This window comes from Bufo bufo, chromosome 6 (genome assembly GCF_905171765.1).
Source record: "Bufo bufo chromosome 6, aBufBuf1.1, whole genome shotgun sequence".
NCBI lineage: Eukaryota > Metazoa > Chordata > Amphibia > Anura > Bufonidae > Bufo > Bufo bufo.
Genome location: NC_053394.1, coordinates 21,322,753 through 21,336,095, shown reverse-complemented (window position 1 = coordinate 21,336,095; position 13,343 = coordinate 21,322,753). Strand labels below are relative to the sequence as shown.

The following is a 13,343-nucleotide window of genomic DNA, read 5'->3' as shown; positions in this document are numbered from 1 at the left end:
TGTACCCCAAGTGTTAGTGTCATTATCCTGTACCCCAAGGGTCAGTGCCATTATCCTGTACCCCAAGTGTCAGTGTCATTATCCTGTACCCCAAGTGTCAGTGTCATTATTCTGTACCCCAAGTGTCAGTGTCATTATCCTGTACCCCAAGTGTCAGTGTCATTATCCTATACCCCAAGTGTTAGTGTCATTATCCTGTACCGCAAGTGTCAGTGTCATTATTCTGTACCCCAAGTGTCAATGTCATTATCCTGTACCCCAAGTGTCAGTGTCATTATCCTGTACCGCAAGTGTCAGTGTCATTATCCTGTACCCCAAGTGTCAGTGTCATTATCCTGTACACCAAGTGTCAGTGTCATTATCCTGTACCCCGAGTGTCAGTGTCATTATGCTGTACCCCAAGTGTCAGTGTCATTGTCCTGTACCCCCATTGTCAGTGTCATTATCCTGTACCCCAAGTGTCAGTGTCATTATCCTGTACCCCAAGTGTCAGTGTCATTGTCCTGTACCCCCATTGTCAGTGTCATTATCCTGTACCCCAAGTGTCAGTGTCATTATCCTGTACCCTACATGTCAGTGTCATTATCCTGTACACCAAGTGTCAGTGTCATTATCCTGTACTCCAAGTGTCAGTGTGATTATCCTGTACCCCGAGTGTCAGTGTGTAATTATCCTGTACCCCAAGTGTCAGTGTGATTATCCTGTACCCCAAGTGTCAGTGTCATTATGCTGTACCCTACATGTCAGTGTCATTATCCTGTACCCCAGGTGTCAGTGTCATTATTCTGTACCCCAAGTGTCAATGTCATTATCCTGTACCCCAAGTGTCAGTGTCATTATCCTGTACCCCAAGTGTCAGTGTCATCATCCTGTACCCCCAAGTGTCAGTGTCATTATCCTGTACCCCACGTGTCAGTGTCATTATCCTGTACCCCAAGTGTCAGTGTCATTATCCTGTACCCTACATGTCAGTGTTATTATCCTGTACCACTAGTGTCAGCATCATTATCCTGTACCTCAAGTGTCAGTGTCATTATCCTGTACCCCACGTGTCAGTGTGATTATCCTGTACCCCCAAGTGTCAGTGTCATTTTCCTGTACCCCAAGTGTCAGTGTGTCATTATCCTGTACCCCAAGTGTCAGTGTCATTATCCTGTACCCCAAGTGATCAATTTTAGCCCACACGATACATACAGTGGATATAAAAGGTCTACACGCTCCTGTTAAAATGTCAGGTTTCTGGGATGAAAAAAAATGAGACAAAGATAAATCATTTCAGAACTTTTTCCACCTTAAATGTGACCTATAAACTGTACAACTCAATTGAAAAACAAACTGAAATCTTTTAGTCCTACAGTAAGTCCAGTTGCCTTGATTTATTCTTTACAGATATCTTTTAGGTAAGAAAACAAAAAAATATATAATAATGTGATTGCATAAGTGTGCACACCTTCTAATAACTGGGGATGTAGATGTGTTCAGAATTAGGCAATCACATTCACAATCCTGTTAAATAGGAGTCAGCATACTCCGGCCATCATGTAAAGTGCCTTTAAATTAACCCCAAAGTGTCAGTGTCTTTACCCTGTACCCCAAGTGTCAGTGTCATTATTCTGTACCCCAAGTGTCAGTGTCATTATCCTGTACCCCAAGTGTCAGTGTCATTATCCTGTACCCCAAGTGTCAGTGTCATTATCCTGTACCCCAAGTGTTAGTGCCATTATCCTGTACCCCCAGTGTCAGTGTGTCATTATCTCGTACCCCAAGAGTCAGTGTCATTATCCTGTACCCCAAGTGTCAGTGTCATTATCCTGTACCCCAAGTGTCAGTGTCATTATCCCATACCCCAAGTGTCAGTGTCATTATCCTGTACCCCCAAGTGTCAGTGTCATTATCCTGTACCCCAAGTGTCAGTGTCATTATCCTGTACCCCAAGTGTCAGTGTCATTATCATGTACCCCCAAGTGTCAGTGTCATTATCCTGTACCCCAAGTGTCAGTGTCATTATCCTGTACCCCAAGTGTCAGTGTGTTATTATCCTGTACCCCAAGTGTCAGTGTCATTATCCTGTACCCCAAGTGTCAGTGTCATTATCCTGTACCCCCAAGTGTTATTTATTTGAAAGCATCATTAATTCCATGCCGTTGTACATCAAAAAGGAATTATACATGCATAATATGAAAATACAAATACAATAAACAAGAAACTATTAACAGACTGGTACAGAGGGGGCGAGAGGACCCTGTTCACAAGAGCTTAAAGTCTACAAGGGAAGAGGGCAGAATGCAGTAGATGGAGGTAAATGCTGCTCATCTGGCTGTGTAGTGACAGCATGCTTATTGTAGGTGGCAGACTTTCTGAAGAGGTCGGTTTTAAGGTTACCTTTGAAGTTTGGATGTCTGATGTGCTGGGGTAACGAGTTCCAGAGAATGGGGGATACATGTGAGAAACCTTCTGACCGTTTTCTGGATATTAACCCTCCACTGCCTGACCTGACCTGTGTCTAACCTCTGTATTGACCCTTCACTGCGATCACCTTAGACTGTTTATAGGATTGCACTCTACCTGCCCTGACCTTGGACTGTCCCTGACTATGATTTTGCCTCAGTGTCTCTGACCGCCATGGGTCAGCCGTCAACCACACGGAGACATCTCCAGGAAGTAGCGGCACGGTGGTTTCCCAACGGCAAAGTCAACATCCCTGTATAGAGGCGAAAACCATGGGACTGGGAGGATAACTCCCTCAGCCTAGCCCAAAGTCAAATCTATTGGTTGACACAATGGTTCCACACCCACTGCCGTAAGAAACATGACTAGGGATTGTAGCCAAGTCAGAGACGCCTCACAAAAGAGAGAGACATCTGTAAACATCTGCTTTGAGGATTCTTGCCTTTCATCAATGAGTAGGGTACTGGTTACTCTTGATGATAAGCGTTTGATATAGTTCTCAGTGGGTTTCTCCTGTTTCTCCTTGTGGAAACACAAGCTGCTCCCTGGGTAAAGATATGCAAATAAGCTCTCCTCCAGAAGAAAGCAAAATTGTACACTTTTTCATACTGGTTGTAAAAACATTTCAAAGGACCAGCAACAGGTTGAGAATCTTACTTCCTGATACTGATCACTGTCTCCTAAGACGCAGAGGGAACAGCATCAACAACCATGTCCTCCATACCAAAGTTGCTATTCTGCTGGTCTCTTTCAGTCTGTAAGTATTAGGCAGAAAGATTCAGTATTAAATGTATCCACCATAAAGCTCAATGTGGGGGCAAACATCTCCTTCTACCTATCAAATTCTGTGATGTGTTGGTTGGTATTTTTGGTTCTTTACCTGAATCGGCTATAAAAGCAGATTAGAGAATAGACTATGGAAAATAAATATAGCAATTTAGAAGGGTGTCCAATAACACTCTGACCAGTAGATCATATCTTCATCCATCGAGATGGATTCTTCTATTACCATAGATTGCTCATCTACAATAAACCATCATTCTTGAATGTTCCACTGGCTGCAAATGTCTCATCTATGGTCAACTGAAGGTTTTTGGATACTAAGTATATTATTTATGGGATATTATACATGCTATATGAAATAGCCATTATGATGGAAATTAATATAACACTTCGTATTCCTTGACTCCTAAAGTTTGGGCAATGAAATCTGTAATGGCCGATTCTTTCTCCTCTGCAGGTCTTGCCCAAAAAGGCACCATCACTCAAACCCCTCAACTTCTTATAGGAAAGGTGGGTTCTGAAGTGGAAATGAAGTGTCAACAGCTGACGACAGACCATGAGTGGATGTACTGGTATTACCACAGCAGGGGGCAGGGGCTGAAGCTGGTCACCTATATGCTGAGGGGGGATCAGCCCACCTATGAAGATGGCTACAAAGTTGGCTACAAGATGAACAGGATGAATGGAGACAAACACAGTTCTCTAAGAATTGATTCTCCTACAGCCAAGGATCAAGGGGTTTATTTCTGCTCCTCCAGTGATGCACGGTGACACAAAGAGCCTGAGGGCTTTGATGTAACATCAGTACCCAATAATAATGAGAGAGATCATCCGGCAGCTCAGGAAGAACATTAACCTCCCACACAGATGTGATACAAAGTAACACAAAAAGTCTAAAAAAATTCAAAGCATAAAAAGTATAACAGTATAAAAGAATTAAAAATATAAAGGTAGCAAAGACCCAGGTAGATGAACCTTTAAAGAACATGAATCAGTTGATCCTACTGATTAAAACGACACCAGCCTTGTGAAAATTGAATGCAATATTCCACGGAAAAAAAATACTTATATTTTTAATGCAAATAAGAGCTTCAGTGCACTAAAGGGCTGGGCCGAGATCCTCAGTGCAAGTCAGCTCCTCAGCTTTCCAGGGCTGGCTCCAGCTCTTAGTTCACTGAAGTCTTATTTGACATAAAGAAGAACAGTATTTTTTCTTGGGCATGCCACAACTGATTTCCACGGGGCAGAATAGCTGGTTTAATACAGTTGATCTTGCTGAAAGAGACCACCTCCGTAAGGCCTCATGCACACAACTGTATTTTTTCACGGTCCGCAAAACAGAGTTCCGTTGGTCCGTGATCCGTGACCGTTTTTTCGTGGGTCTTCCTTGATTTTTGGAGGATCCACGGACATGAAAAAAAAGTCGTTTTGGTGTCCGCCTGGCTGTGCGGAGCCAAACGGATCCGTCCTGATTTACAATGCAAGTCAATGTGGACGGATCCGTTTGACGTTGACACAATATGGTGCAATTGCAAACGGATCCGTCCCCCATTGACTTTCAATGTAAAGTCAGGAGTTAATATACCATAGGATCGGAGTTTTCTCCAATCCGATGGTATATTTTAACTTGAAGCATCCCCCTCACCATGGGAACGCCTCTATGTTAGAATATACCATCAGATTTGAGTTACATCGTGAAAACTCATATCCGACAGTATATTCTAACACAGAGGCGTTCACATGGTGATGGGGATGCTTCAAGTTAGAATATACTACGAACTGTGTACATGACTGCCCCCTGCTGCCTGGCAGCACCCGATCTCTTACAGGGGGCTGTGATCAGCACAATTAACCCCTCAGGTGCTGCACCTGAAGGGGTTAATTGTGCGTATCATAGCCCCCTGTAAGAGATCAGGGGCTGCCAGGCAGCAGGGGGCAGACCCCCCTCCCTCCCCAGTTTGAATATCATTGGTGGCCAGTGTGCGGCCCCCCCCCCGGCCCCCCCTCCCTCTATTGTATTATCATTGGTGGCCAGTGTGCGGCCTCCCCTCTCCCCCCACCCCCCCCCAATCATTGGTGGCAACGGAGAGTTCCGATCGGAGTCCCAGTTTAATCGCTGGGGCTCCGATCGGTAACCATGGCAACCAGGATGCTACTGCAGTCCTGGTTGCCATGGTTACTTAGCAATATTAGAAGCATCATACTTACCTGCTGCGCTGTCTGTGACCGGCCGGGAGCTCCTCCTACTGGTAAGTGACAGGTCTGTGCGGCGCATTGCTTAATGATCTGTCACTTACCAGTAGGAGGAGCTCCCGGCCGGTCACAGACAGCGCAGCAGGTAAGTATGATGCTTCTAATATTGCTAAGTAACCATGGCAACCAGGACTGCAGTAGCCCCAGCGATTAAACTGGGACTCCGATCGGAACTCTCCGCTGCCACCAATGATCGGGGGGGGGGGAGGGGAGGCCGCACTCTGGCCACCAATGATATTAATACAATAGAGGGGGGCCGGGGGGGGCGCACACTGGCCACCAATGATAATACAATAGAGGGAGGGAGGGAGGGGGGCCGGGAGGGCCGCACTGGCAACCAATGATATTAATACAATAGAGGGAGGGGGGGCCGGGGGGGCCGCACTGGCCACCAATGAAATTAAAACTGGGGAGGGAGGGGGGTCTGCCCCCTGCTGCCTGGCAGCCCCTGATCTCTTACAGGGGGCTATGATATGCACAATTAACCCCTTTAGGTGCGGCACCTGAGGGGTTAATTGTGCGGATCACAGTTCGTAGTATATTCTAACTAGAAGCGTCCCCATCACTATGGGAACGCCTCTGTGTTCGAATATACTGTCGGATTTGAGTTTTCACGAAGTGAAAACTCAGCTCTGAAAAAGCTTTTTTGCAGACGGATCTTCGGATCCGTCTGTATGAAAGTAGCCTGCGGACACGGATCACGGACACGGATGCCAATCTTGTGTGCATCTGTGTTTTTTCACGGACCCATTGACTTGAATGGGTCCGTGAACCGTTGTCCGTCAAAAAAATTGGACAGGTCCTATTTTTTTGACGGACAGGATACAAGGATCACGGAGGCGGATGACAAACTGTGCATTTTCCGAGTTTTCAACGGACCCATTGAAAGTGAATGGGTCCGCAGAAAATCACGGAAAACGGAACAACGGCCACGGGTGCACACAACGGCCGTGTGCATGAGGCCTTAGGGAAAGGCACCATCTAATATCGAGTTCTCAGGAGGATCCTCTATCATGGATTTCCATCTCCTAACTGGAGTAGAGAGCATCAAGAAAGAGCTTCTCTCATTCTTGAGAATATGGCACTGCCTTACATTTACATGGATAGCTCATTCTTTAATTAAAACCAAGATAGTGTGCAAATAAGCTCTTAGTAAGCTCTGCTTCTGATGCAGGGGCGTAACTACCATAGGGGCAGACTATGCAACTGCTATGGGGCCCAGGGCTAGAGGGGGCCCAGTTGGGGTCATCTCCTCTTTTACTGGGGGTGAAAACTTGGTCAGGACTCTACCCTCTAAAGAATCAACTTTTAGCAAACGAGGCCGTGGAAAAAATGGCCCAAGGGTCATTGAAAGAGGTTTAGGCAGAAACCCTTCTGTCCTGTGTGGGGGGCCTGGTTTGATCCTTGCTATGGGGCCCTTACCTCTCTATGTACGCCACTGCTCTGATGCCACCAGATGTAAGGCAGCCATCCTATAAGTCAATGTTTGACCTTTTAAACAGGCCTTGAGACATAACTTGGATGATAATTAAGCCAGCAGTTAAAACCATGTAATGCTTCATTTGGCCTTTGGGGGCACTGTAGCAATGTGAACCCTTTCTGCCATGTTTCAGCTAAGATTAGATTTGGGGAGAGTGATGCCCTGTGAAAGCGCATCATCAGGAGATGAGCGTACCTCTTATCATTATTATTATTTTTAATTATCATTATCTATTTATTTTCAGAATGAAAAAAGAGCCCTTCATGCACAGCAGTTTGGAAAAAAATTACTAAATTGGATGACACAGATCCTCAATGTCACCAACTTACCTACTGGGTCTCCAGTCATGCTCTCTGAGGTTGTGGCCACGATGGGTGAGACGCGATGCCGGGCCACAGCCCCTCGCGATGCGCGGCTTAGCCACGTTGCCTGGTGACATGAGCGCGTCCATGGTAACAGAGCGCTTTCTCAGCCTTCCTATTCTGTGCAGTTTGTGCTCTGGTCCAATCGGGCCCCGAGTCCCTGGACCTATCAGGTTCTGATCAAGGGACTCAGTGCTCTATTTAAATCCCCTGCTGGCAATACACCCTTTCCAGTTATAGGTTTTTACCCTCAAAACACACTGTGAAAAAATTTAGACTAGAGCATCCACAGTCACAGGTGCACATCCATAAAGCTAGCATGCAGAGAGCAAACAAAATATGTATGGCAGCACACCATTACACATACTACAAACAATAGAACTCGGGATTATTCTGGATTACAGTGGTACTATACCTACTATACATGAAAAATGGGAGCTCTTTATGCACATTTTGGATCAAACGTGTTTCGGGCCCATCTACCAACGTCAAGATGGCTTCTGCAGATGGGTACTTACTTAACACTAACAGAACTGCCTCTCCTGGGCCTAACCTAAGTCTACAATATTCAGGGCGGTAGGAACAACACTAGTTAGGCCCGATACACGTTTGATCAAAAATGTGCTCAAAGAGATTCCAATTTTCATGTATAGTAGGTATAGTACCACTGTAATCCAAAATAATCCCTAATCCCCAGTTTTATTGTTTGTATGTGTAATGGTGTGCTGCCATACGTTTTTCGTTTGCTGTCTGCATGCTAGCTTTAGAAATGTGCACCTGTGACTTTGGATGTGCTATTTTTCTTTTCCCAGATTAGGCCTGACACCTTTATACAGACCTCAGACCAGATCAAACCCTCTTTTATACAGACACCAGATCCACCTTCTATACAGACCTCCCTACACCCTTTTACAGACCCCCAGACCAGACCTCTCACTAATACATACCTCAAGTCTGTTTGCCCCCCATTCATACAGACCTTAGACCAGAACCCCCTTTATACAGAATGCAGACCAGACCCCACTTTAAAATAGAGGCTATACCCCTGTATTTATTCAGGCCCCACACCAAGCCGCCAGTTATACAGATCCCCAATTTATATAGACCTTAGAATAGATCAGCCCAGTCCTTAAAAAATATCCCAGACCAAGTATGCTTATTTCTCGTTCCTGCGCCCTGCTTCCTTCCAGTGTGTTGCCACAGATAAAATCCTGATTTCGGAGCAGGCACTACTACATTGTTTGCAGCGCGCTTGAGAATGGTGAGGAGATTGGGACTGGGCGGCGTCAGCAAGGCAGCACTGGGAATCAGGGAGGTGAGAAATGACTCTTTCAGATGAGTAATCTGAAACTCCTCTGTATTTAAGTGAGTATAGTTTTTGAAAAGTTGCAAAGTCCAGGTTTTGAAAATCTTCCAGTAGATCTTCCCTTTTCCGGGAGTCTCCTGGACATTCTGAGAGAGTTGACAAAAATAAGTACCGTAGTTAAAGAGTGTGGTCGGCTTTATTTCTTGTGCTGTTACATTGTTATTGTATTTTCAATGTAACAAATACTTAAATAAATAAATAAATACATAACTATTTCTCAGAGTCTGTGTGTGCATTGCTATTGGCTTTATGCCCCATACCTGTATCTATATTGGTTTAGGTTTTACACCTGTTTCAAACCACATGAAGTGAGACAGGGGCTCAACGCAAGAAAATGAAGCACAATGGGGCCAGAGTCAAAGGATGTGGTAACTGTCTCAGCATACATGTATGACGTGTGGATGTCTTTGCAGCTGCGTGATGTGTATTACAGTTAAAGCACGGTAGTACAGTAGGTACAGTAGGTCACTGCACATAACGGTAACCCAAATATATCCTGATACAATCTTACACCTGGGAAGTCAGACAGAAGTAGGTTGTTATTTCCTTGAAACCTAAACATATATGTCTTCTTTGTGCTTGTTTTAGGTAGAAAAACATATGGGAGGATAAAGGAGAGTACATTCAGTATTGGATATATACTCCGATATAATAATGAGCCCAAATGTCCAGCAGAAGACAAGTGGTAGCAATGCTAAGATTATAAGGGCGCATTCATACATGGCAGATCTTGTTGCGGCAAATTTCTGTGACTGAAAATCAGTGCTGTTCACCCGATTTGGCAGCAAGATTATAGATTTCTGCAAGTCCTGTTCAGGTGAATGGAACTGATCTTCAATTGCAGAACTTTTCTGCAACAAAATCTGACAAGTGTAGTGAAGGCGCCCTAATGCAATTTAATATGTCAGTGTACCTATTCTTTAAAGATGTGGAATCATCTCCTCTGGTGGACCCAAGAGAACCAATCCTGATGCTGGTGCTAATATTGTCATGCAGCAAAGGTAATAAAGTGATCCATGAGTATATATGGACCCATATGACAGTAAATGGACCTGTATGTTAATGTGAGTCCATGAACTGATTCTGTGGATGAGCTACTGTGTATAGACAGAAGTTTATATGGTGCGGTTCCTGAGATATTCACTCTTGGACCTCTGTTTTGCAGACTGTATTGCTGATAGAGCCCTAATTGGCAAACAGCCTCGTTAAATGGAATTTCAATGATAAATTGAATCTTGTTCATATTGAATCTAAACTATCTAGGTCATTATAATTATACAATATACAATCAGCAGAGAGTGCAGTCTCATTAAAGGGACTATCCATTTTTTACAGCTTCTGTCCAACGTTCACTTCCCCATGTATCAGTTTATTATGAGGACCAACATGGGACGCCAGTGACCAACTGCAAGCAAAATTTTGTTTTACACCGCCAACATTGCATGTTGTCCACCAGTAAAATGATATATAACTTAGCTCTAATCCAGGAAAAAAGACAGCTGCCTCTTTAATCACAACTATTGGAGATAGCTACCCTGTCCCCCTAGACCTATGTCAATGGCCTATCACCTAGTCAACCCTGACCTTGATCTGCAAGAAGCAAGAACTCCAAAATACTGTAGCTCTCTACATGTAAATGTAATTTCCCTATGTGGAAAATTCTCGGTTGGCTAATATCCCAGGTTACGTATTAAGGCCTCCTGCACACGACCGTTGTGTGCATCCGTGGCCGTTGTGCCGTTTTCCATTTTTTTTTCGCGGACCCATTGACTTTCAATGGGTCCATGGAAAAATCGGAAAATGCACCGTTTTGCAGCCGCATCCGTGATCTGTGTTTCCTGGCCGTGAAAAAAATAGGACCTGTCCTATTTTTTTTCACGGCCAACAGTTCACGGACCCATTCAAGTCAATGGGTCCGTGAAAGAACACGGATGCACACAAGATTGGCATCCGTGTCCATGATCCGTGGCCGTAGGTTACTTTTTATACAGACGGATCCGAAGATCCGTCTGCATTAAAGCTTTTCATAGCTGAGTTTTCACTTCGTGAAAACTCAGAACCGACAGTATATTCTAACACAGAGGCGTCCCCATGGTGATGGGGGACGGATCCCCTGTAGTTAACTCGTTGGTGGCCAGTGGGCCCCCCTCCCTCCCCTGTAGTTAACTCGTTGGTGGCCAGTGGGCCCCCCTCCCTCCCCTGTAGTTAACTCGTTGGTGGCCAGTGCGGCCGGCCCCCCTCCCTCCCCTGTAGTTAACTCGTTGGTGGCCAGTGGGCCCTCTCCCCTCCCATTGAAAGTCAATGGGGGACGGATCCGTTTGAAATTGCACCATATTGTGTCAACGTCAAACGGATCCGTCCCCATTGACTTGCATTGTAATTCAGGACGGATCCGTTTGGCTCCGCACGGCCAGGCGGACACCAAAACGACTTTTTTTTCCATGTCCGTGGATCCTCCAAAACTCAAGGAAGACCCACGGACGAAAAAACGGCCACGGATCACGCAAAAAAATACGGTCGTGTGCATGAGGCCTAAGGGTGAGATTTTGACTCCAATAAATGGGACTAAAGAAGCAGCTTTCTTTCTCTTGGTAATGTCTGTGATCCTTCTATGACCATTAAAGGGGCTCTCTAGGATTTTTATATTAATGGCTTATCCTCAGGATAGGTCACAAATATCAGATTAGCGGAGGTCTGACTCCCGGCACCACCACCGTTTAGCTGTTCAAAGAGACCGCAACGCTCTGTGAGGCCATGTGATGTCATGTTCATCTGTCACATGGTCCAGGGACAGGTCATTCTAATTCAAGTGAATGGGACTGAGCTGCAATACCAAGCAGAGCCACTATGTAATGGAGGGCAATACGCTTGGTGAGCTTTGAGGAGGTTGTGGCTCACCGCAGCACTCCTCAAACAGATGATTGGCGTGGGCTCTCACCGATCTCATATGGTGGAACCAGCCTGAGGATAAGTCATCAATATGAAAATCCCAGGGCAAACTTTTAATTCCCAGAGCGAAGGAGCTCTGTCTGTTCCAGGAAATTGCCTTTTGCTTGAGATGTTTTGATATTGGATCTATAGAGTCCTGCCATTCTGGAAATCAGTGAATGTGCGGGATCGCTGACATTAACAGTGTCATCTTCTCACATACTGTATATCTATGACAGATCAGATCATTATTTAGCATTTTTTTTCCTTTAAAACCATAAGAGCGGCAAATTAGGGCATCAATATGATGGCCCTAAACAGAAGACTCAGTGGCTAACAGTACTTAATCCCTAGAAATGAGAGTAGTGGTGGTATGAGGATTGCCCTTATTGTGCGCCGTTGTGCGTGTTGATGATGCTTATTCCAGCTTATTCTAAAAGATTAAATTCTCCTCTACTGCCCCCCCTAAACTTATATCATCCACTATAACTCTCTTGATTACAAGTGTATATAAATTGGGTTTTCTTGGTGTAAAATTTTCCAGGTGGGGAATGGGTTACAATAAAAAGAAGCGTGACTCACCTGTTTGATCCCCTGATGCTGCCATTCTGACTCTGCTCTGGATCTCTTGCTGCTCCTGGGTCACCACACCACTGATTGCCTGAGGGGCATTTCCTTCCATTTCCTGTGGTTCAAACTGGAACCAAGAAGTGGAGATCAGTGGGGACTGGGCGGCGTCAGCAAGGCAGCACTGGGAATCAGGGAGGTGAGAAATGACTCTTTCAGATGAGAAATCTGAAACTCCTCTGTATTTAAATGGTAACTAGAATTTAAATGGTATCTATGGTGTCTGTGTGCTGTCTGTTTTTTTCTTGTGGACCCATTCCATTGAATGACTGAGCCTTGTGGGGAAATCAGAATTAGATGGTGCATGCTGCAATTTTCTTTGCATAGAGCGATTTACTCTTTGGAAATTACACATGTGAATTAGCGCATTGACTATTATGAACATCACCCGTCTTCATGAGCCCTAACGCTTCTTTTTGTATCATTTTTTTTTCTTTCTCCCCCGTAAACTTTCTTCAAAGCCAACTTGAACTACTGCACTCTACTGACTGCACCTTCCTGCAAGGTTTTATAAAATATCCAGTATTTGACTAAATGATACATGGGCCTTATGTAACATCTCCGTTTAAGCAGATACAGTACAGTAATGTGAATTGATAGCAGTAACATGTGATATGGGAGATAAGGGTTTGCAGTGTTCTGACACCCTCACCCCGTGTAGCTGCCTCAGACACACCTGCAGCTTCCGGCCATGACTACACTTGTTTTTCTCCTGCCGCGTGGGTTCTGTGGGTGAGAACAGTGAGCGTGTGATTTCCATGTCAGTTATTCTTTGCAAAGTTGTGGCTAAAATGAGGTCACTGTATTTATAAGAAGAAATGAGCTCTGCTTCCTGTAAATCAACCTCAGGGTCAGGAAGCCACCTACACCCGAGTCACAGTTCTACAGCCCACTGCAGAATGTATACCTACAGACTGCACAATACTACAGGGCTTATTACTCAAATCCTATACAATGTATACGTTTACTGTTTTACATACTCTATAATATATATATATATATATATATAAAATCTATATTAAGGGGTTGTCTCACTCCAGCAGATGGTAATTATAATGCACAGAAAGTTAATACAAGGCACTTACTAATGTATTGT

The 13,343-nt window shown here is 44.7% G+C and overlaps 1 gene segment (V, D, J or C); it reads left to right on the top strand.

Annotated features, from left to right (window-relative positions):
* Positions 1-2,882: 2,882 nt before the first annotated feature.
* Positions 2,883-4,152, top strand: LOC121004872. The segment is given in 2 exon segments: positions 2,883-3,205; positions 3,689-4,152. Coding segments are annotated over 2 exon segments (360 nt in total).
* The last annotated feature ends 9,191 nt before the right edge of the window (positions 4,153-13,343 follow it).